The 25,423-nt window shown below is 46.6% G+C and overlaps 1 protein-coding gene and 1 non-coding gene across 4 annotated transcripts; one reads left to right on the forward strand and one right to left on the reverse strand.

The window, feature by feature from the left end:
* Positions 1–20,904: 20,904 nt before the first annotated feature.
* TRNAY-GUA (transfer RNA tyrosine (anticodon GUA)) lies at positions 20,905–20,990 on the reverse strand. Its single transcript is given in 2 exon segments — positions 20,905–20,940; positions 20,954–20,990. It is a non-coding gene; the product is annotated as a tRNA-Tyr (tRNA).
* A 559-nt stretch (positions 20,991–21,549) lies between these two features.
* LOC136453285 (rho guanine nucleotide exchange factor 8-like) lies at positions 21,550–24,515 on the forward strand. 3 transcript variants are annotated; one of them, XM_066453859.1, is made up of 9 exons: positions 21,550–21,872; positions 22,008–22,211; positions 22,307–22,423; positions 22,526–22,680; positions 22,783–22,857; positions 22,967–23,236; positions 23,344–23,664; positions 23,763–23,924; positions 24,003–24,509. In XM_066453859.1, the coding sequence occupies exons 2-9, from the start codon at positions 22,016–22,018 to the stop codon at positions 24,237–24,239; spliced, it is 1,533 nt and encodes a 510-aa protein (XP_066309956.1). In that variant the 5' UTR covers positions 21,550–21,872; positions 22,008–22,015; the 3' UTR covers positions 24,240–24,509. The 3 variants fall into 3 exon arrangements, with proteins under 3 accessions (XP_066309956.1, XP_066309955.1, XP_066309957.1); XM_066453858.1 differs by having other exon boundaries at positions 23,763–24,510; XM_066453860.1 differs by lacking the exon at positions 21,550–21,872 and having other exon boundaries at positions 22,026–22,211; positions 22,288–22,423; positions 23,763–24,515.
* Positions 24,516–25,423: the final 908 nt, after the last annotated feature.

Raw genomic sequence — 25,423 nt, forward strand, 5'->3', positions numbered from 1 at the left:
GTGGACCAAGATGAAGAAAGAGATAGCCGCTTATGTGGCTAGGTGTGACACTTGTTGTCGAGTTAAAGCTGTACACATGAAGGCTGGGTTGCTTCAGCCACTCTCTATTCCAGGTTAGAAATGGGAGGAGATAAGTATGGATTTTATTGTTGGACTCCCTACTACTCAGAGGAATTTTAACTCTATTTGGGTGATTGTAGACCGTCTGACCAAGTCTGCACACTTCATTCCTATCTGCATAGATTTCTGTCCAACTAACTATGTAGAGTTGTACTTTAATCAAATAGTCCGACTTCATGGGATACCTCACACTATTGTCTCTGTTAGAGGACCACAGTTCACTACTCGCTTTTGGGAGCACTTACACGGATTATTGGGAACTAAGTTAGTAAGAAGCTCGGCCTATCATCCGCAAACCAATGGGCAAACTGAGCGAGTGAATCAAATCTTAGAAGATATGTTGAGAGCATGTGTCATCTCGGCTAAGGGTTCATGGGAAAAGTGGTTGCCCCTAGCTAAATTATCTTACAATAATAGTTATCAAGAGAGTATCAAGATGGCACCGTTTGAAGCTTTGTACGGCCGGAAGTGTAGAACCCCGATGAATTGGGTTGAAGCTGGTGAAAGGAGATATTATGGAATTGATTTTGTTTAAGAAGCTAAAGAACAAGTCCATACTATCCAAACCCATATGGCCACAGCTCTGGCTAGGCGGAAAAGTTATGCTGATCGCCGTAGAAAACCTATCGAGTCCGAAGTTGGAGACTTTGTTTATCTGAAAGTCTCACCCATGAAGAGTGTCCAACGCTTTGGTGTGAAGCGAAAGCTTGCGCCGAGATATGTCGGTCCATTTCAAATCATTGGACAAAGTGGTAAGGTAGCATACAAGATCCATTTACCTCTTGAGATGAGTGCTATATTCAATGTCTTTCACGTATCCCAGTTGAAGAAATGTCTTTGCGTCCCTGAAGAGAGAGTTTCACTGGGGGACATTGAGTTAGAATCTAATTTGACTTTTGAAGAAAAACTGGTTCGAGTAATTGACACTCGGGAGTGAGTGACTCGAAGTCGGGTGGTCAAGTTTTACAAGGTCATGTGGAGTAATCAAGGTAGTGAACGCGATGCAACGTGGGAAAGAGAACATTATTTGAAGGAAGGTTATAAGGAATTCTATCAACAATGGTATGCTTGTCAAATCTCGGGACAAGATTTTTATAAGGGGGGAGGGCTGTAACACCCTAGGTGTTTGGCTTCCACATTTGCACTTGCATTTCATAAACATGAGCATCATTCATCCATTCATGAGCTTAGATTGTATGAAACATGCTTCTGAAACATTGCAACATATTGTTATATTCCATGTGTGTTTGTTTTAGGAAATGAATAGGGTGCAACCCTCAAGTGCAACATGTGCAACACACTTTAGTGAAACATGGTTAGCTAGTATAATGCCACAAATTCATGAAACACATGAAACATGGTTTTGAAACAGAAGTAACAAAGTCACTTGTTTTTCCTTGTTTCAATACATGTGATGCTTGATTTTGGGTGACCAATGTGTGGTGTGGCTAATTATCCTCTTAAACAACTTAGCTACACTTAGAATATCATTAGGAACAATGTTCATGTTGATCATTGTGCCTAATTAAGTTTCCAAGTGATAGTTTGACTTGTGTTGACCCTAGAACTCCTTGGTTTGACTGTTTAAAAAGTATAGCTTAGAGTGTTTGCATGTCTAAGCAACCTAAAGCAAAGTTGTAGAAAATTATATGAGGAACAAACTTTGTTTAGAGGCCAAGTCATGAAAATATGTAGAACATGCTCAAAATTGGATCACAACACGAAATGTACCCCAAATTTCAGAGAGAAAATATTTCTAAGTGTTAATCTGAAAAACAGTTTCGGGTACTCTACTTTGGCATGATTTTACTCGACATCGGTTGAGAATTAGGCCTTAGTCATTTAATAGAAGTTGAAGATGGTATGAAAGGCTACAACTTTCATTTACACTATTTTCACTAATGATCTATGGCTTAGTAGTTTCAACATGATGAATATACACTGTCAGGCTCAGATGGCTTAACTGAATGGATGCTACAGTGGCCGACCATCTTCAGGACTTCACCGCCGCGTGGTGCCACCCGTTGCTGATGTCCTGCTCGGTCAGGCCACGATGGGCTGCCGCGTGCCACATCAAGCAATAGCACGCGCCCATGAGCCTCCTAGCGCCCCAATTCCTTTCACCTCTCCTTCGCCTCAGCGCAGCGTCCGCCGCGACAGCCACCGCCTCCGCCATTGATGCCGAGCACGCGCCGTCGCCTAGCTCCCTCGCCACCACGAAAACGCTACCTCCAGCTAACCCACAACTCCACCGTAGCCTCCTCTAGCTCGTCCACCTCACCGTTGAGCTAGAGAACCAAGGTAGAGGCTACATTTTCATCTCTGCCGCCATCCAGACCTCGCCAGAGTTGCGCTCTCCGTGGCCAGCATAACACCGCTTCTCTCTTCCTTCCCTAGCTCCCGTCTAGCCTTCTCCATCATGCACAGATGCTTGGGTGAAGATGTCACTGTCCACGCCGGTCCAACCAGGTCGGAACACGGCCGCGCGTCACCGTGCGCCATGGCCGAGCCACCGAGCTCCGTGGCCAGGGTACTTAGGGGCCGGTAGGGTTTAGGGTTAGGGTGTCAATCGGTGCGGGAGGTCATGGCAAACACAGAGGTACCCTCCTCGTCGTCGGTGACGCCGTCATCGGCGAGCTCTGTCGGTTCCGCGTAGAGCAAGCCGCCTCCCCTGTTTTCGTGTCGCTGACTTGCGGGCCCAGCTGACAGGTGGACCCCGCCTGCCAGTGACCGAGTGTTCAAAGGATAGTTCAAATAACTCAGTTTTGAGTGCTGTTTTGTAAAAATTGTATCTCCAGTTTTGTAAATCCAAATTGGGTGGTTCCAATTTTGTTAGGATCATGGTGAAGTGTAGTATTTAGAAAAAATATAACATGAACACTTGTAGTAGAATTTCTAGAAGAATTAAATTGTAACTTGAAATGTGTTTTTAAATGAATGCAAATGTGTTTAATTTATATCTTGAGTTCCTGTGCTCTAAAAATTATGAAATTTTGTTGGTGAGCTCTTCTTGATGAGTAGAAGCCCTGGTAAAAATTTAAGAGACAGTGCATGTATAGTTTTTGAGTTATAGATTTTCCTTTTATCATTGGATGATCCTTGTGTGAATTTTAGTAATTTATCTATGAATCCAATGACCATGAAATTTATTAGAGGATGTCCTAGTACCTTAAGGATGCTAGGAAAAATATAAAATCTATTGCTTGACACTTTTCGCTAGGGTTTCCTAATTATGTCATTTTAAGCCTTTATGCCTTGTCATTTTTGTGTAAGATGTTATACTTGCTCAAATGATGTGAAATTTTTACAGTGGCCTACCTAGAGCATGTAGGACCTACTGTAATTTTTGTAGATTAAATGGTGCAGTTTTTAGATATGTTTATCATTCCTCTTAAATAATTAAATAAATTAAGAAAGGTATTAAAAGAAATGAATTGGTGGTGAACACTTTGCTTTCTGGTGTTCTTGTGATATATGTGATAAGTGAGTAAAGTTGGTTTTGTCCAATTATATGTTTACAACATAAGTTAATAAATAATTCATTGCATTGTGTCTTTTTGGACAGTTCTGAGAACTTTGCAAAGTTCACCATGATAATTTAGTTTGCTGGGAAAGTGGTGAATACAAAAGTTATAGATAAATTATGTATCTAGCTCCTGTCAAAATTTAGTGGCATTTGGCCTGGTAGTTTAGGAGCTACATTCATTCAAAGTTGGATCACAGTTTTGCTTGCTCTCTTTCTTGGTTGAACCTGATTATGTGGTTCTGTAAATTCGACCTGGTAAAGATTGGAATCGTGCCTTAAGGTTTGAAAATGAATTGTAGGCAATTTCATAAGATTTTCAAATTGTCTTGTTGCCTGTCATTTCAATTTGTAGATCTCTGGTTATGATCAGTTTACTATACCGCTATATAAGTTCCTGTTTTGCTGAAATACGAATATTTGTGTGTATGCTTTGTTGTGATGTTCTTGTTGATTGTTTAGGTGCTAGCCTAACTTGAGAACATGCTTTGGTGCAGGTGCTAGATCCTTAACTGAAGATGTGCAATTGTACATTAGGTTGTATAAACTTGGTAAGTTAAAGTGATTTGAATAGAGCTTAAGTCAGAAAATGCGGACTGCAGTAAGCATGTGCATTCCCCGAGCATTCCTAACTTCGTTCATGTGCATCCATGATATTTATCTTATGCATACATGCAATAGGTGTGTCAGAGGGAGTGACGCTTCTAGAGTTCGAGGGAGCGAGCCAGGAGGAGGAGCCCGAGGTTTAGGCAATCGACGAAGCAGCCATCGAGGAGGAGTTGCTCGAGTGCCCTGACCACCACCCATCCTCTTTCCTGAAAGGCAAGCCCCAGAGCATATTAAGTCTCCCATGTTTTTACAAATATCTTGAGTATCTTTTATTCGTTGATGATGCATTAAGTATAGGAATTGGTTGGAACCAATTGTTGCATTATATATCTATCTTTGTCCAGATATCGCACTTGAATCCTAATTAAGTTCAGGAACGGACTAAATGCTTAGCCATGCTTAGTGCGGTAGAAGTCGGGTGATTCCTGTCACCTGCGAGCTTTAGGATTGAGGTGGATCACGGTTGGCTATATTTGCTATCGTGGAAAAGAACCATGTAATAATGAATTAAGACCGGGTGGAGTCTTATGTAGGTTTGGACATAGTGACTCCGTCTGTGTCGTTTAAGGACCGGTACGTTGTACGTCTTTATGTCATGTTAAACGCAGCCTAACATTTAGCTGGCCGAATAACTCGTTTCGACCGCGAAGCTTAGTAGCTCAATTTAGGCCGGGGACGTGAGCAGTTCGTCGTATTCTGGATGGCAGTAAGGATGTGCGGAGAACCATTGGCGTAAGCCCAAGGGCGGGTTAAGTCACCAAGCACTTATGGCAGAGTGGTTCTCTGGTTTTGCGGCATTGATCGGACCCGCGACTCTTGAATTGTACCAAAGGTGACTTGTTTGCGACCCTGACGGGGGAAGTAAGGTTTGTGTTAGGAATACCCCTCCAGCTGGATAGGAATTGATTCGAATCACCGTCTCTCCCGGATAGTAAGAACTTGACTGAGCAGCGGCAACGTAGATTTAATTAATTTAACGATATGGTTAAATGGACGATGATGATAATGTTGCCACGATTTATACCTGCTATGGTTATTAATGTTTGCATCTTAATCAAATGATTGCTTAGTATAGGTGCTAATATAGATGATAGGTTAAAGGCCAAAAGTCACTGTTAGCTTAGGTGAAGAGTTGATCATTATTACTTATGCTTTTTCGCAAAAAGAAAGTGTCAGCCAGATCCACTAAATTAAGCTATGCATGATCCTTGGTGTCATTTGTTTTGGTTTCGACGGGTAAGTATAGTTGAGTACATTCTCGTACTCAAGGTTTATTCCCTCTTGTTGTAGACGACCTTCTTTATCAGGGCTTCTGTAAGTATTGTCTCCACCCGGCAGGTGATGAAGACTAGATCACGGGTATGATCTCTGTTTATCTTATCCAAATACTTTTGTGGGATGTGATCAGCAAGCTGGTACTTGTATTTAAACTCATTTGTGTGAGTTAAACTATTTGCTTCTGCTACTTTACAAGACTTGGTTTGTAATAACTATGACTCTGAGGTGTTGTAATCTATCTGCAAACTGCTTGTGAAATGTTGTAACGTACAATGTGTTATGTTGAATTACTGTGATCTTGGTTGCATGCAAGTTGGTTTGAAATCCTTCGTGATTTCAGTTGACTACCGGGTTTATATGGGCTCAAGTGCGAGAATTTGATCGTTTCGGCGATTGTTTTTGTACTTGTGATCTTATAAATTGGTCGGTTCTATGACACCGCTCGTGAAAGCGAGCGAAGGACGCCACATAGCTTTTGGGCGGCGACGGCTCATCCTCATCACTGGGCAGCCACCACTCCTCGGTGGTGGTCAGTGGGCAAAGGAGGCCACGGCGAATGAGGCCCTCCAGGCGCTGAGGGGTGATGTCGGATCTGCACCATGGCTCCATTGAACGATTGGAAGGGGGTCGATGCGAGCTTGATGGCGGCTGCGATGCGAACACGAGCTTGATGATGGCTACAATGTAGGTGCGGGAGGCTTAGGCGATTGGCGGCGGAGGTTGTAGATGCGAAGGGCGAGGAGGCAAAGTACGAAACCCTAGGGGCGAATCCCTTGGTTTTATAGGGGTGACGGATGCGAGAAGAGCAACCACCCACCTAGGTCTCTAAGCCTGCCATGATACACCACCACATCACGTCGCGGGATATGCGCCCGCGATCCCTATCCTTTCCCACCAAAATCATGTCAGATGTTTCGCCTTCCCGAGTAGACCATGACTCTTTTCCCATAGAGGAGATACGGGTCAAAAAACCTTTTTCTCTGTCCTGCCTAGACCCAGGAGTTCAAGGGCTGGCCCAATAGTTTCGATGACCATCCCAACGAGGGATGGACCCATGAGCGGCCAGAACTCAGGCGCATAAGCCTCAAGGGAGCCTCGATCCTCAATCGAGTCCCAACTGGGCTAACCCTGGATGAATCCCCGCGAATGGGATATCAGGACTTCCTTTAAACTGTCCAGTTGACAAAAACCAAATCCACAGCCATACCCACGAAGGGTCCGAAATTACCCCTCGGGCAATTCTATCCAAATCACACGGGGGCTCGCGGGCTACACCCGACGGGTGCGCTCGCGCGCACCCTCTAGCGAATCGAAATACCCCTAGGCGATTTTGCCCGAATCACCCGGGAGCTCGGGGGCTACACCCTCTGGCAGGTCAAATCACCCCTCGGATGATTCTATCCGAATCATCCGAGGGCTCGGGGGCTACTGTTGGGGACCTAATACTGGGGTACCCAATGAGGTGTAACTAATAGCCATCAAACGTTGATGCTCCCAAACAGACAAGAATGCAGCTACACTTCTTGCCCAGAGGACTAAAGATTGGCCCCGCCTCGCCCGATGTCTAAGGGCAGGCTCTGCCTCGCCCGACGGCTGAGGGCTAGCTCCGCCTCACCCGACGTTTGAAGGCAGGCTCTGCCTCGCCCGATGTTTGAGGGCAGGCTCCGCCTCGCCCGATGGCTGAGGGCTGGCTCTGCCTCGCTCGATGGCTGAGGGCTAGCTCCGCCTCGCCTGACGTCTAAGGGCTCTACCTCACCTGACGGCTGAGGGCAGGCTCCGCCTCGCTCGATGTCTGAGGGCTGGCTCCGCCTCGCCCGACGACTGCACCCTGCTCCTTCATAATGACGAGCACAGGGTATGACAGGACATTCAAATCAATCACAGTACCGAGGACCATGCCCTACACACCTGCAGGAAGGTACCGTTAGGATATGACGGGGCGGGCGCTTTAAGCCCTTTTCGACCTGACGGAGCCCGAACAGTGTTGTAGACGTCGATTTTTGTCTTACAGTGTTGTGGGCGCCGCCGTCATCCCTCGGACACGGATCCTCACACAAACATACGACAACCACTATAATCCAAGAGAGAACTCACATCATCAACAGTAACAGGCATATAGTCACTTCCCCGTCTATCCCCCGCAGAGTTATGGCTCGGCACCCTGACACACCGCACCGTCCGTCGGGGGAGGATAGGTCGTGACCACTCGCTGAAATGAAGTTAGAGTCCGGCCCTATCAGGATCAGCAAAGCATGCTATCCCTGCGTGTGGTCTACCATGACAACAGGGCAGGCTCAAGGAAAAAGAAAGATCCGACACCTTCTAAGGACCTTCTCTATCTTTGGTTTTTTCCTCTTTCTTCCATCTATAACCCCTGCTTCCCCTTATCTATAAAAGGGAGGGCAGAGCACCCCACTAAGGGGGATCAATTGCACACAACACATAGCCAAGCAGCAACTGAGTTCTTGACATCCTTTCGACCTTTCCATCAGAGACTTGGGACCTGTCTCTCTCTCGATCGTTTGTACCCCAACTACGAATCGTTTTCGGTACTGATAACACGAGCAGCAGCAAACTGAACGTAGGGACATTCTGCCTGAACCAGTATAAACCTTGTGTCCTTTAGTACACCATCCGAGCCTAACGTGCAACAAATATACTATTCTAGCTTAAAAAATAAACTGAAAAACGGATTATAAGAGAAACGAACAGGGGCCATTAAGTACCTTAAAAAAGCTTTCTCCTTTTGTTTTTCAACTACATGTTTAAAGTGTAAATTCGTTGTGGCCAGCTCATGAGGCCAGCATGTCCACGGTAGCAAAAAAAATTTTGCCCATCTGATTCGTGATCTGTGGTTCTTGTCTTTCATTACACGTGGGGGCCTCGGTGAGTATATACTGGCTCCAACCCAACCCTAGCTCTCTCGTGCATCTCCTCCCTCTCCCTCCTCTCTCTCGTGGTGGCGGCGCGGCTGAAGGGTCAAGATGGCGGACTAGAGGGGGGGGGTGAATAGTCTTTTCTAAAATTAATCGCGTTGGCTAACCGATATAAGTGCGGAATAAAAACAATCGGTCTAGCCAAGACTACACCCCTCTATATATGTTCACTAGCACCTTGCAAAGATACTAATTATGCAACTAAGGTGCCGGGCTAGCTAGAGCTCTCCTAACCAATTCTAGGAGCAAGGTCACACAAACCTATGCCACTAGTACTTTAAGCAACAAGGGAGCTCCTACACATGCTAGTAAGCAAAAGCACAAAGCTAACGATGCTCACTAGCAATGCTCAATAACAAGGCAACCAATGCCTAATTAGAGAGCGCAAATACTTAGCTACACAAACTAAGCAATGTGACTAACAAGGTTACTAAAACCAAATTAGCCACGCAAAGGAGCTACTTCTATGCTACACAAGCTAGAAGGAAACTAGTGAGCTACACAAGCTAACTAATTACAAGAGCAACTACACAAGCTTAGTATGTATAAACGTAATTGCAAGCTTGTGTAGTGGGGATGCAAACCAACGGGAAGAACAAGGTTGACACGATGATTTTTCTCCCGAGGTTCACGTGTTTGCCAACACGCTAGTCCCCGTTGAGACAAGCTTCAAGGTTGCCGCCGGTCCTCTTGCTAGTGGTGACTCGCAAGTCACACTCTCCCACGTGGAGTGCTTACCACAAGCTCTAGCACTTGACCCGTCCGGACCACTTGTCGCCCTTCGCGTCTCGCTTTACTAGAGTTGCTCTTCGCGGCTCCCGCGGGGCGAGCACAATGCCCCTCACAAACACTTCTCCGGAGCGCCGCACAAGCTTCTTGCGCGCTTTGATGGAGACCACCACCAAGCCGTCTAGGAGGTGGCAACCTCCAAGAGTAACAAGCACCACCGGCTTGCAACTCGATCACCTAATGCCACTCGATGCAACCTCACGATGCAATCGCACTAGAATCGCTCACTCACACAATCGAATGATCACTATCAAGTATGATGTGTACAGGCCCGATCTTCCGAGAGGTAGCCGATAAGTTCGATTTGTGGAGATCTCGACGTTGGCGATCCGGCTTCAAATCAGACGCGATTCGAACCCTGCAACCGTTACACCACTGCTCCGTTGGTTATCAACCAAGCACAACTTGATTGACCTCGCCAAGAAGGCTTTTCCTGCAAGTGAATCGAAGAGCACAAGCAAGAAGGTAAATCACGCAATCTGAAATTGCAAATATGAATGACGCGAATATCAATAGAGGGTTCAAGAACTCGGTTCCAAAGGACTAATCGACACAGTGGAGGAGATCAAGAACGGGGGCCCTGGATCACTGTAAAAGGATTTGTCACCACAGTTACAATGAACGATTCAGTTTCTCGATGGAAAACTAAACTCTAAACAAAACCCAATTGTGTAGCAGCGGCGGCGGCTGTGTTTATAGTCTAAGACTCGACCTAGGGTTGGGGACGGCCAGGGGTTGGGCGCCCACAACTTGGGCTTAAGGCCCGACACGATACATGGCCAAGTTGGCCCAAATAGGTGATGCAGCACCTTGCCGTGGTCACACAGAATGATCCACGGACCTTCTGGAGCTGGGACCAGGTCCAAAACGACGGCGTCGTCGTCCCCTTTCCAACGCATCCAAGAACGGCCCGTTTCGATGTCGTATGAGGAAGTTATGACCGAAACAGTGACGACGTGTCTGCTGAATCCGAGGACGACGTGGCAGCTGAGTTGGAAACGAATTGCAACTTGGGGAAGACCATGGCGTCGATGTGTCCAGCGTGGCGATGTCCTCATCATCCTCCCCTTCTTGAATTGGAGTCGTCCTCGACTCCATCTTGGCGATGTCCTCATCATCCCCTCCTTGTAGAATTGGAGTCGTCCTCGACTCCATTCCATCATCAGCGAACTCCTGCAAAAGGTTAGTGACAGCAGGCAATGCACCAGACATAAAAGGTTGACAAAACATAGTATAACATGGTGCATCAGGATTATCACATAACTCAGCAGTAGCAGGAGTTGTAGCAAGAAAAGCACCTCCTTTTAACTTAATCCCATTATTTTTAGCAATGTCTGTTGGAGGTTTATTTTTTATCTCATTAGCATGTTTAATAATATCCGTAGGAGACAAAGGCAGCAATGTAATTTTCTTGTCCTTATGTATGATAGTGTATGTATTAGTTCTACCATGGTGTAAAGCATCATTATCAAATTCCCATGGGCGACCTAACAAAATGGAACAAGCTTGCATAGGGACAACATCAAAATCAGCAGTATCATGATAAGAACCTGTGAAAAAGCTAATGCGTGCTGATTTAGTTACCTTAGTCTTACCACTATTATTGAACCATTGAAGTTTATATGGATACGAATGTTGTCGTGTGGTCAAGCCAAGCTTGTCAACCAAATCTGAACTCACCAAGTTGTTGCAACTCCTGCCATCAATGATAGTGAGAACACGACAACCCTGCACAATGAGATACATGTGGAACAAATTGTGGCGTTGGATCTTCATCTCTTCTTCATGTCCCACACGTGTACTCAACACACGCTGCACAAGAAGGCTAGGGTAGTCCGCGGCAGCAGCCACGGAGTCAATGGTGATGGCCTCCTTGTCTTGATCGCCCTCGGTGGGATCTGCATCAATGTTAGCAGCAAGGGCTAAATCATCTTCAACATCACTAGCACTTACATATCCATCCTCGGTAGCAATGAAAGCGCGACGACTGGGGCACTCCTTCATGACATGTCCCATGCCTTTGCATCGGTGGCAAATGATTTTAGAGCTGGACGAGGAGGAGCTAGTAGAAGCACCCGGAGTGCCACCTTTCTTCAGCTGTGGAAACTGCACATTAGACAATTTACTTACCCCGGAAGAAAATGGAGGTGTAGATGGCTGTGGTGCAACAGGAAGCTTGGGCGTCTCCGGCTCGGAACGCTGCTGAAAATTCCTCCCATTGTTAGACCTGAAAGGCTGGTGTTGTTTGCGTCCCTGTACTTCTCATTCGGCCTTAATAGCAAGATGATACAATTGGGAAAAATTGCGCCATTCTTTGTAATCAAGTATGTTCTGTATATCATGGTTTAAACCACCAAAAAATCTAGCACTAGCATCATCATCATCTTCATTTATACCACAACGTGCTAAACCAATAAGCAATTGTTGATAGTATGCTTCTACTCCTTTATCACCTTGTTTTAAAGTTTGTAGTTTCAAACATAAATCACGTTGGTAATAAGGAGGAACAAAACGAGATTTCATACGTTGCTTTAAAACATTCCAAGTTTGAGGCACAGCAGCAGCATTATTAGCATTGCAAAGATCACTCCACCAGAACAAAGCAAAATTAGTAAACTCACTAGTAGCAAGTCTAACTCTATGCTCAGGAGGAACATTATGAGAATCAAATTTTTGTTGAACAGCAAGCTCCCAATCTAAATATGCCTCTGGATCAACATTACCAGCAAAAGGAGGTAGACTAAATTTAATTTTAGCAAAAGGATCATTATTACCATGATTATTACCTCCCATGCCGCGACGATTGAAGTTGAGGCGGCGACGGGCACCACCGTCAGCATACGCATCTTCATCACCAAAAGCATCCGCATCTTCATCATCAGCACGATAAGGCGGAGGGCGTTGCTCAATCTGTTCAATGCGGGTGACCAGATTGTTCACGTTGCGCGTCAGCTCGGTCATAAGATTGCGTTGTTCAGTCATGAACGTTGCAAGCTCGCCCTTGGACACGCACTCATTGAAGTCCGTCGGAGTTCCTGCCATGGTTAGAAGATAGAAAAAGACAACACCAAAGTATTATCCCTATCAACTAAAAGGAAACAAGTGGTGGTGGTGGTGATGGTGGTGAAAGTGGAATGCAAAATCACAAGCGGCTTACCACCGTCTTGCCTGTATTCTTACCAACGCCAAACAGGAGCAAAACCAAAGTGGCGAAGCAATCTGTTGTCGAGCGTGGGTAACAGTTGCAAGATGAACCTGTGCTGACAGAAGAATATGTGGAGCTATGGGTAGGCACACAATATGACAGCAAGGATTAGCAATTAACGAGTGCAGAGTAGCGATTGTTCAATCCGGATCCAAAGTACAAGTCACAGGTGCTGGCTAAGACATGTCGAGACGTAGCGCAACAAGGTGAAAACAAAGGACGATCGAAAGAACTCACAGAACAAGCAAATAGCCCGGATTTCTCCTTTTTCCTGAATTTTTTCCCAGATTTTTCCAAAAGGCACAAACTTTTTTTTATTTTTTTCACTAATTTTTTATACTTTTCTCTGAACAAGGATCACAAAAGATGCAACCACAAAAATTGGCACCTACAACTGAGGTGGGATGTGGTCTACAGAAATTCAGCACGTTCTCTGAAAAGCGTGCAAAAACTTTGACAATTTTTTTTCTTTATTTTCCCGAATTTTTTTGGCAATTTTTTTGGCAATTTTGACGAAACCAAACAGGGTCAGGTCCAAATGGTGTCAAGAAGCTGCTCAAAAAATTTCAGATTTTTCTGATAAACGAGCGAAAAGTTATGCCTGTTTTACCGAAGGTATCTCAAAGTATGTTTTCCGGGAGGCACAACACGGCGGCGGCAGTTAGGGCAAAGCGTCCCTAAACTCTAACACCGAAGGTATCTCAAAGTATGTATTCGCCTGATGATGTAAGGAGGGCTGCGATGCAGGCAAAATATGAGCGGCTGGCAACCTATCTAGGGTTTGCGCGGCGGCGAGAAGTTACACAAGGCGGCTAGCGGGGCAAGTCGAGTAATGTGGTGGCTTCGACTTGTTGTTTGGGAACGGTGGATGGGATAGCGGCGGAAAACAAAATCACAGCAATGGGCGATTGAACTACGACCACGAACACAATCCTAAACCAGCAACAAGACTCGACCACGGACACAAACTCAACAACACGAATCTGAAACGAAATTGCAAAGGCACAAAGAGCGATAGGACAGCGGAAATTGAAATATTTTTGGGCTTTTTGTGGACGCTAGGTAATGAACAAATATGAATCTAAGGCAAACGAGATTATACCTCGCGGTAAACCTGAAATATCTGATACCAATTGATAAGTACAGGCCCGATCTTCCGAGAGGTAGCCGATAAGTTTGATTTGTGGAGATCTCGACGTTGGCGATCCGGCTTCAAATCAGACGCGATTCGAACCCTGCAACCGTTACACCACTGCTCCATTGGTTATCAACCAAGCACAACTTGATTGACCTCGCCAAGAAGGCTTTTCCTGCAAGCGAATCGAAGAGCACAAGCAAGAAGGTAAATCACGCAATCTGAAATTGCAAATATGAATGACGCGAATATCAATAGAGGGTTCAAGAACTCGGTTCCAAAGGACTAATCGACACAGTGGAGGAGATCAAGAACGGGGGCCCTGGATCACTGTAAAAGGATTTGTCACCACAGTTACAATGAACGATTCAGTTTCTCGATGGAAAACTAAACTCTAAACAAAACCCAATTGTGTAGCAGCGGCGGCGGCTGTGTTTATAGTCTAAGACTCGACCTAGGGTTGGGGACGGCCAGGGGTTGGGCGCCCACAACTTGGGCTTAAGGCCCGACACGATACATGGCCAAGTTGGCCCAAATAGGTGACGCAGCACCTTGCCGTGGTCACACAGAATGATCCACGGACCTTCTAGAGCTGGGACCAGGTCCAAAACGACGGCGTCGTCGTCCCCTTTCCAATGCATCCAAGAACGGCCCGTTTCGATGTCGTATGAGGAAGTTATGACCGAAACAGTGACGACGTGTCTGCTGAATCCGAGGACGACGTGGCAGCTGAGTTGGAAACGAATTGCAACTTGGGGAAGACCATGGCGTCGATGTGTCCAGCGTGGCGATGTCCTCATCAAAGTATATGTGTGATGGAGGGCTCCCAAGCACTCACAAGCATGGACACTAAGTCCCTTCAGGTGCTCAGCACCAGCCATGGCCGAAGGCCACTTCTATTTATAGCCCCAAGGGCTAAACTAGCCGTTACCCCTTCACTGGGCAACGGTCGGGCCGACCGGACGCTCCGGTCCGATCGACCGAACGCTGGACCTCAGCGTCCGGTCACGCGATACTCGCCACGTGTCCCCTACGTTCAACGGTCATCTTCCGATCCCAACGGTCATCTACCGACCGGACGCAGCACTTCAACTGACCGGACGCTGGACCCTCAGCGTCCGGTCGTTTCCAGTAAGCTCCCGAACCCATCTCACCCTTGCAAACACCACCTCCTTTGTAAATGTGCCAACACCACCAAGTGTACACCACCATGTGTATGTGTGTTAGCATTTTCACAATCATTTCCCAAAGGATGTTAGCCACTCAACTTGCCACGCCACTCGATCCTAGCGACAATGCAAAGTTAGATCACTCGAGTGGCACTAGATGACCGATATGCAAACAAGTTTGCCCCTCTTGATAGTACGGCCATCTATCCTAAACCCGGTCATAAACTTCTCTACACACCTATGACCGGTGAAATGAAATGCCCTAGGTTATACCTTTGCCTTGCGCATTCCATTCCATCTCCTTCAATGTTGATGCAACACATGCACCAACACGATCAACAATGATATGATCCACTTCATATCATCACATGATCATATTGGTTCATCGATCTTGACTCTACTTGCTCTTCACCGTTGCCATCGTCCATCGGCGCCAAGTCTTGCTCAAGCTTCACCGCCACGTGGTCCATCACTCCAAAGCCTTCGACTTGCCCTTCACGCTTGCAACCGGTCCATCAAGCCAAGTCATGTCTTGATCTTCTCCACCTTGATCACATGACTCAATGTCATGTCACATATGCAATAAGCTCCTTCATCATCACATGTGTGAGCTTTGCAACATCTCCAAGCCATTTTCACCTTCATGGCATATGTTGCTCACACACATGTACCTGTGGACTAATCACCTGTATATCTCACATAAACACAATTAGTCCACCTAGGTTGTCACTCAATTACCAAAACCAACAAGGACCTTTCAGCGGCGCCCAGGCGAGGCTGCCCCAGCGCAGCAGCGGCGGCAGGCGCGGGCGAGCGCGCTCGGCTCTCCAGCTCTCTCGGCTCCGGGCGCGGGTGCGAGGCGAGGGCCGTAGCGCGGCGCCCTAGCGAGGCCTTCCCCCAGCGCGGCGGTGCGGCAGCGCGGGTGGCCCCTAGAGGCACCCATAGGACGCGGGGGCTCCGGTGCGAGCAGACGCAGGTGAAGGTTGCCTCCCACCCTGCTCCTCTCTTTCCTTCGCCGATGGCCAGTGTCGATCTGTGCTTGTTGCCTTCTTTGTTGGGTCGATCCGGGGCCTCCATGGCTACATCCGGTGCCTCCATGGTCAGATCGGTCCTCCCGCGCTTGTGGCCGCCGTCTTGGGTGAAGAGCCGCCTACGCCCTGTGGCTGAGCTGCAGGATGGGCACACACAGGTCAGTCGAGGTGGGCTAGGGCATGGCAGTGCCCTCAAGCTGGACCAGTGTCGTCCAAACCTTGGAGCAATTTGTACGTTTCTTTTTTTTTTTGTTCTTTCATTTTTATTGGTTGGCCAGTGTCGTTATCTGTTCTTTATATGCTGACAACACCGACTTTTCTTCTTGCCAGCAGGTTTGCATTAGATCTGAGGTGTCTCATGCCAGCATGCACACCGTCGACAAGTTCCCTGCCTATCCGTGTATGCCTGCTTGCCACCTGCTACCTGCTTGAGAAAACGACTGAACCGATGCAGGTCAGTTCAGCTTATACTACTTGCAAAGCCTTTCACTTGGTGTTCTAACACAAAGAAAATGGACTAATAGAGATATAAATACGTCTCCTAATTCAGTTGCCTACCTGATTTTTTTTCATTGTGTTGGCTTGATTTGATTATGAATTAAAAGTTTGGCCTTTGTGACAATGTATTGTGTTGGAACAGTTGTGATATGCAAGCCAAAAATTGGTCCATTTCTGGCAAAAAAAAAGGTTTGGTCAGTTTCTAATAGAATTTTTCTTGGCCATTTGTATTAGTAATGACCATATGTATTAGTAATGGACAAGCATTATGCAGTATTGCATCTAAGAATATTCCAAGGCCATATTTTCTGAGCCATACCATACAAAGATATTACTTTTCAGTTCTCTTTTTTTCTATCTTCACTGACTTAATTATCTAGGATTAAATGTGCCCAGTATTAAAACAGTTGCATGTTACTGAGGTATTGCCATTTAGGATCTTGATAAGAAGATGGTCCTATGAAAAATGCCAGCTAAGTGGAAGTTCAGTTCAGCATTTAGGCAGGCTTTCGTTTTTCATATGTGTGTCACTGTTCATTTGACGTTTTTGCTTCATATTTTCATTTATAGCCAAGAAATCTAACATTCAATTCATGAATTGGTGTCAGCTCTTTTCAGGTTTGCATGTGAGAACTAAGAACAATTCATGAATTGGCATCAGCTTTACAGAACACTCCTATTTCAATTTCAAGGCTGGCTGCAATAAGGTAATAACCTGAACATTGTCACTTTCGTGGTTGGATGACTGTAATTACCTATGAGTTACCTGAATAGTCTGCTGGGTTGATTTGGAGGAGCTGCAGTGTATCTGCGCCGGACCTGCGGAGGAGCTGTGTCGGGCCTGCAGCGGAGCTGTGCCTGACACCCCCCCCCTCTGTCTGCATTGTGCCAGTATGGTTCTTCGACAGTGGCAGTGTTACATATAATTGAAGCTTTTAGTTATTTGTCTGCATTTCCTGGTTTAGGTCAGTTGTTTGTCTTGCTTTGTTAGCTTGGGTCCCATATAATTGAAGCTTTTAGTTCATACAAAGCAAAGAGAATTAAGATACTGATGCTCGATTTTCTACATTATGAATGCATGGGATATCTATAAAAATTAGTAAAATTAGGTGGAAGATTATAGCTCTATGTTTAGCTTAGCATTCAGCCGTACATGCTTCCCATAAGTTTGACCATGACTGAAATAACTGAAATGAAGATGTTAAGCTTGTCAATTGCTTCTACTGGTTAGGTACTGTAAATTGGTTAACTAAAATGAATAGTTACATTGGATGGATTTGGTTATGTTTATGCCAATCATTTTTATTCTGACCTTCTACAGGTAAATTTGCCATTCAGCTTATGAATAGTGGCTTAATTGCAGTTGCACACAGTGACAAAATTATAGTCCTTTTACATGGGTGCAATCTAGGAAGACACGAGTATGCAAATAAGGTGAATGTCATTCCCTTCTTTCAATTTCTAATTCCTACATGGCGCACCTATGAGCTTCCATGTCCCATTTTTTTCTTGGACTGTCTTGCCTTTTGCTTGGTGCTTTTTTTCTGGGACTGTGAATATGTTTTCAATATTAGCAAGGTAGGTTAGCAATAGCAGCAAGGAGGTGCCTGGGCTGTCTAGCGAATCAATATGTCACTTGCATTGTTTCTTCAGATAAACAAGATTAGAACTTCTAAAGAAGTGGGTTCAGTAACACAATAACTATTATAAGTTTAGAGCATTTGCTATATTTCATAGATAATGATTTACATTATACTATTGTTGTATACATGCCTTATACTATTTTACATCAGCCAGTGATGACAAATTTCCATTTGTGCCAGATAGATATATCAAATGTTGAACTAATCATAAGGTTTCAGCCATCACCTGCATCTATAATATGGCCACTTCTTTTCTTGTTTAATTTCTGCAATAAGCAATTAACCTAGTTCCCCCCAAAACTATATTTTTCCTATTATGAAATTGGTAACAGTCGTCACAAGAAAGAAGTTCATGAAGCCTGTAATGTTTCTTTCCAGTTGTCTTGCTGTATGTTAAATTTCTTTAAAAACAAGTAGCTAGGGGCTATCTCTTAGAAGTGTTTCATTTCCTCTTAGAAGTGTTTCATCCCCATCTATGAACTTGCACAGTCAGCTTATGTGGGTGTTGGATGCTTCATGGTTTACTTTTTTGTATGCACAGAAGAAAATTGGGCCTCAGATGATTTGTTTTCAAGGACGGACTTCATTCCGCTGATTCTGTGCCTGCCTAGCGACGCTTCATCTCGGCGACTACTACCTAACACGCTCCCTTAACTGAAGATTCTGTTTTTGCATTGAGTTGTCATGTGTTAGTGATGCCCCAATGGTATGCCTATGTTTGCTTACTGAGATCAATGTATCCTATAATGTATTATATTTTGTATCAACTTGGTCATATCTGTCCCAGCATTACCAAATGGAATTCCAATGATTTCACGCCCGCATGGGCACACATCGATTACTGTGGTTTTAAGTACGTAATCTCAAACATCTTGACTCTATGTTATTAATGTGTTATCTAGGTTTGTAATCTCCGAACAATTTAGCTCTGCTTTGTGCTTATTTGTGGTGCCAGCCGTGTGCAAGGGCGCACACAGGTCCTCTCACTTCGTGTTTTAACACCGAAAATGAACTGATAGGTTTCCTAACAGTTACATTATCTTATTATTAGGCTGAATTCTGTGAAGTGTTTGACTGCACCTGACTTTATCACTGATGTTGTTTTTCCATACTGGCCGCTAAGTTTAAGTTATGCAAGAACAATACCTGTGTGCCATCATGCACCTGACTCTATCTTTTTAGTTCTGCATGTCTTGAAGATGTGAATGCCTAGGGTCAACTATGGACAATAGAACAGCGACGAGAATCTCACATTATGTCAGTCCATAGTGTTTTGTAAATGAGCAGGGCCTACTCTGTTAAGATTATTTAGTTAAGATACATGTAGACTTTAACTACATTGGCTCTTCGATTCTTTTATCTCATACATTCCCATTCACTGAGTAGATTTAGTGTTTTTCACTTTTCAAGTATTAACATAACAGTATCTGTGGTGCCAACCCGCGCGCAGGGGCGCGCCACTATCACTAGTACGTACTATCTGTTAAGCTACTCTTTGAGGTTTGAATTATGATCCTGGGTTCTCCGAAATCAGTCGGCACACCAAAATCGACGAACCCAATTCAACCCGGTAAAAGATTGTACGTGACGTTGGCCATACCCAACACAGCGAAGCACCCACAGCATGAGTTACCCCATGTTCGCTGGGCTTATAAGTCGTACTTTTTCAGTCAAGGAATATTATTTTCTCTCACAGTCAATCAGCTAACAGTACTTTCAATCATAATTTATCAGCCAAACAAATAAGACGTTAAATTAAAACCTGTGTTCTCCCACGATGTTTCATGCATCCTGCTCGTCCTTGCCTCCTTGTATTTGAACAATTGAACTCGAGGGAGGCCCGACCTGGTCGTTACCCGGAGTCGCAGGCACGTCAGCTCGACGCGGATGCATGTGGATGGATGACTGCCGTATTATCCGTGAGCCCGTCCTCTCCCGGCTCCGGCTATATAACAAGGAAGGGGGAACGCGCAGATACGCGCACATCTCTGACTCCTCGTCGTCTTCTTCTTCAGAATTCAGATCACGTTCTAGCAGGACAGGAGGCGAGACCGCGAGAGCAGAGCAGGGACACTGTACCGTACCATGTTGGAAGGAAAGGCGGTGGTGGAGGACACCGACATGCCGGCGAAGATGCAGGCTCAAGCGATGTCGGCGGCGTCCAGGGCCCTCGACCGCTTCGACGTCCTCGACTGCCGGAGCATCGCGGCTCACATAAGAAGGTAACAACCACTCCCTCGTGGCTCGCGTGCCATCCCATCCCCACCCTATATGAAGCTCTGCTGACCAGCTGCAGTTGGATTGGGGTTGGATGGGTGGTTGTAGGAGTTTGACGCGATCCATGGCTCCGGATGGCAATGCGTGGTTGGCTCCAGCTTCGGCTGCTTCTTCACGCACAGCAAGGGGAGCTTCATCTACTTCCGCCTCGAGTCGCTCTGGTTCCTCGTCTTCAAAGGGGCGGCAGCATGACAAGCCCACAGAGCTAAAATCACGACCAGGCAAAGCAGGTGGAGGAGGATTTTTCCCCCCACCGGCTTTGTCGATATTGCCTCACACTAGTCTTTAGTCTGTAGGAGTACCATGGTACCGGTAAATTTGAAACATTCGCACCTTTTCTTTGGACTTGTTTGGCTGATATGGCTGGTTTGGTGGTTGAGAAAAATATTGTTCGTTGATTGATAAGGCATAGCTTATGAGCCAAATACGACCAAGCGAACAGACTGATTGTGGGAGATTGGAAACAGTGGAATTCATCCCCGGTCAATTTGCTTTTGTATAAGAAATTTAGGCGAATTTGGTGATAATGGTGTATGGATGAAAAATTAAATTTCTTTGGGGGTTATTCTAGCAGGAGCAAAGCAGACGGCCTCCATCTACAGAAATTTCTTTGGGGGTTATTCTAGCAGGAGCGAAGCAGACGACCTCCATCTACAGAAACAGCAAAAAAAACGATTTAAAAAAAATAATATCCGACCTGCCGGATTCGAACCAGCGACCTAAGGATTGATCTGCAGACACTACAGTCCTCCGCTCTACCAACTGAGCTAAGGTCGGATGTGCTGTTTGGCAAGAATTGTTTAGTTTTGACAGGTTTAGGGAAATAGATATGCTGCACATTCTCATCGCGGGAGGCAATCATCATTCATCATTCAGCATTAGCTTAGCCTATAGTTGGCATGGAGGCGTACAGTCTTGCTAAATTGCGGCTTCTGTTGCAGCAACTGTAAGCGAGGGGCATGTTACGCGTACACCGAAGAGATCACATTCGAGACAGCCGAAAGTTGACCAGGCTGTCCCTCTCTGCTCTGCGTTGGTCCGTCCCACCGTCCCTCCCGGCGGTCGGCGCAATAGTTGCTTCGGCCGGTGCCACAAAAGGATAGCACTTCACTGCATTACGCGTCCAAGGTACAACAGGTACTAGTAATGCCGTGCCATCCATCATGGTTGAGGGTAGTACAAGCCTACAAGGAGAGACCTGACGGCGGCCCATCTCCGGCAAAGATCGAGTAGCGAGAGGGCTTCTTCTTCTTCCTCCTCTAGCTCCGTCCAACCCCCACTCCTGGCCCCGATGGACCGTTCAATACACGGGAAGCACAAGCACTGGCAGGGGAAGGATGCTAAGAATGGCTGGCGCTTTCTTTTCTAATAATAAAGCGAGTGCCACTCCCTAATTATACTCACTCCTGTCTTCCCTTGCCACCGGTCCGGGGCCTCCCCTATTCAGACAGGACAGGACACAGGAAGGGCAGATGACGATCCATAGAAACTGCCGATTCATGGATTGCAGACACCCACCGGAATCATCCATCATTCGGAGCTAATCATTTCTCGTTCCTTTTTGGCGCTCTCTGCGCGCACAATCTCGGCTAGCTCATCATCCTTTCCGGCGACAGACACCCGCGCTGCGCTCGAGGCCCCGAAAGCAAAGCTTTACAGGTATGCCGGCATCATGGTGATCTTTCTCTCTCCTTCCTTGGAACGGAATCCCTTTTTGTCGCCGTCGTCATGTCATGGGGATGGATGTGGGATACATGACGGAGCGCCGGCTGTGATGTGACGCGAACGCGGCAGATCGCTTGATGAGCGCTGGGGCGCAGCTGGAGCGGCGGAGCTCGATGCGGCGGTCGCAGAGCATGGTGCAGGAGGAGGACCGGGGCCAGCCGCCCGACGAGGAGCAAATGTCCCGGAGCCAGGGGTCCAGCACGGCGCCCGTGCTCGACAAGGACAGCGCCGCGCCCAAGTCGCGCCTCGCCGAGCAGAGCGCAGGACCTTCCGGTAAGTTGAGATCGTCCCGGCCGGCAGATGGTTCTTGGTGGAGCCGGTGGTGTTGCCGGTCTTGATGAGGCGTCAGGTGGTTGCGTTGCGTGCAGACATGGAGCTGATGAAGGAGAAGTTCGGCAAGCTGCTGCTCGGGGAGGACATGTCCGGGTCCGGGAAAGGGGTGCCCTCCGCGCTCGCCCTCTCCAACGCCGTCACCAACCTCGCAGGTGATTGGCCATCTCCTGTCGAATTCGATCGCTGCAGACTGCAGTGCAGAGACCGCGACTCTTTTTTTTCCATTCATGCGTGCCACCCATATTCACCTGCAGCCTCTGTGTTCGGCGAGCAACGGAAGCTGGAGCCCATGGCCCCAGACAGAAAGGGGAGGTGGAAGAAAGAAGTGGGCTGGCTTCTGTCCGTCGCCGACCACATCGTCGAGTTCGTCGCCAAGAAACAAGTCCTGGACAACGGCACCGAAATGGAGGTTCGTTCAGCCACCACATGCATGCCGCTCCTTGATGCCCCTTGATCGATCTTCTTCCTCACCAGCCCGGCCGGTGACACTCTGTTGTGCTGCTCGTCGCAGGTGATGGGCACGCAGCAGAGACGGGATCTCCAGGCGAACATTCCAGCATTGCGTAAACTGGACACGATGCTTCTCGTATGTATGAGTGGAACGACCTCAAAGCCTGATGCAGTCGACGGGTTCGGAAAAGATGCTGCTAGTTAAACTTAAACTCTCTCCTGCTGTTGTTGCCCGTGAGCTGCAGGACTACCTGGACAACTTCAAGGAGCGCAACGAGTTCTGGTACGTGAAGCGCGACTCGTGCTCGGAGAGTGAGAACGAGGAGAGGTCCGACGAGAAATGGTGGATCCCGATCGTGAAGGTGCCCCCCGGTGGGCTTTCCCCGACCTCCAGAGGCTGGCTCCTGCACCAGAAGGAGCTGGTGAACCAGGTGCTCAAGGCGGCCATGGCCATCAACGCCAACTGCCTCATGGAGATGAGCATCCCGGACACGTATATAGACACACTCCCCAAGGTCCTTGCCTGCCTCCTTGTCCTTGGCAATTGGCATGCGTGCGATCTCGCAAACATGTACAGCATCTGGATCCCTCTCTGAAACGAAACATTTTTGCTGCCTGGCAGAACGGGCGAGCCAGCCTCGGGGACGCGCTGTACCGGATCATCACGGACGTGGAGTTCGACCCGGACGACTTCCTGTCGACGGTGGACCTGACGTCGGAGCACAAGATCCTGGACCTCAAGGACCGGATCGAGGCGTCGGTCATCATCTGGAACAGGAAGGTGCACAACAAGGACGGCAAGTCCTCGTGGGGCTCCGCCGTCAGCCAGGAGAAGAGGGAGCAGTTCGAGGAGCGGGCGCAGACGCTGCTGCTCATCATCAAGCACAGGTTCCCCGGCATCCCCCAGTCCACGCTCGACATCGCAAAGATCCAAGAAAACAGGGTGAGCAGAGCACGCGATGTCCACGCTCGACATCTTTGCCGGTCTTGCATGCACTGACACATTATTGTTGCCGCCATGGCCGCCGCCGACGACGACAGGACGTTGGGTTCGCGCTGCTGGAGAGCTACTCCAGGGTCCTGGAGAGCCTGGCGTTCAACGTCATGTCCCGGATAGAGGACGTCATCCAGGCCGACAACGTGGCCAGGGAGAAGGCCAGGAAGAACGCGCCGCCCGCTCCTCGAACTGCCAATGAACAATCAGTAAACCCCACTACTTCCCTTTTCATTTTTAGAAACCTACCAATGAACAACCCCGCCGCCGGATGCCGCTGCCCGCAGGAGGCCGGCGACGACGACGACCAGAGCAAGCAGACGACCCTGCTGGACTTCATGGGGTGGACTGGCGACTCCGAGGGCAAGAACGACGACGTGTCGCCCGCGCCGCCACCCGAGCTGCCGCCGCAGGACGACGGCAGGCTGATGAAGCTGCCAAACATCATGACCAACCTCAAGCAGACGTACATGGACAAGCTGGACTTCCTCAGCGGGAACAGAAGCCCCTCAGGTCGCCATTAGGAGACGGCATGGCATGGCACGACACGAGATTTTGCATGTATCGTGTGAGCTAGTGTACATATATACTTGTATTTTGGGATTGGATCAAAGTGGGCTCTCGCTTGAGTAGCCCGTCGTGTCGACTTCCTGATTTTGCAGACTTCTTCCTCTACTCATGTACGATTCCAAGGCATTGGCCATTGTATCAAAGCCATCAATAAATAGAGAAAAATTAGAGCTAACAGGACTTCGACCTCACATATATATGTGAGATTACCAAAAATATAATCAGGCACGAAACAAACGCACACTCCAAATACACAGAAGCATGGAAACCGCTGTCTCCATTTTCAAGCAATAAACTGAGCAAAGAAAAACAAGTACTGCGACCATCTCCACTAATCAAAAAACGTTTGCTACATTAGAAACCAGTGAACAGGGTTGACTGAAATTCATGAAATTCAACTAAAATTTCGCTGAATTTTTTTTGAGACTAAATATGAACTATGATTCTTTTTAAACTTTTTAGATCTAAATAAAATATAGCATAATTTATGACTACATATCTATTAAGTAGGAGAATATGAAACATAAACAATAGAAAATATGAGTATAGAGTTGTATAGCACATATATTAGTGTACTATGAAATTCCGGAATTTTCTTTTAGTCACCCGCGAAATTCATGAAATTTTGGTGAAATTTCATTCAAATTTTGAAACCTACCAATGAACAATCAGTAAACCCCACTACTTCCCTTTTCATTTTTAAAAAATATTTCCATAATTTTTTATTTTTAGAAAGTTACGAAGTTGTACCAATAACTTTGTACATAATATTTTATCAGACATAACTTATCACCACAATTTCTAATCATAACATTTTTTATATTTTTGTGACAATTTTATAGACTAGCTATAGTGACAACTTTTCATAAAAATTCTTACTCCCTCCATCCCAAATTGTAAGTCATTCCAAGAATCTTGGAGAGTCAAAGTTTTTCAAGTTTGACCAAATTTATATACCAAAATAATAATATTTATCATACCAAGTAAGTATCATTATATTCTTCATTAGTTATATTTTCATATTATACCTATTTGATGTCATCAATCTTTGTGTTTCTCTCTATAATTTTAGTCAAACTTGAAAAAGTTTGACTCTCCAAGATTCTTGGAATGACTTACAATTTGGGATGGAGGGAGT

Source organism: Miscanthus floridulus, chromosome 5 (genome assembly GCF_019320115.1).
Source record: "Miscanthus floridulus cultivar M001 chromosome 5, ASM1932011v1, whole genome shotgun sequence".
Lineage (NCBI taxonomy): Eukaryota > Viridiplantae > Streptophyta > Magnoliopsida > Poales > Poaceae > Miscanthus > Miscanthus floridulus.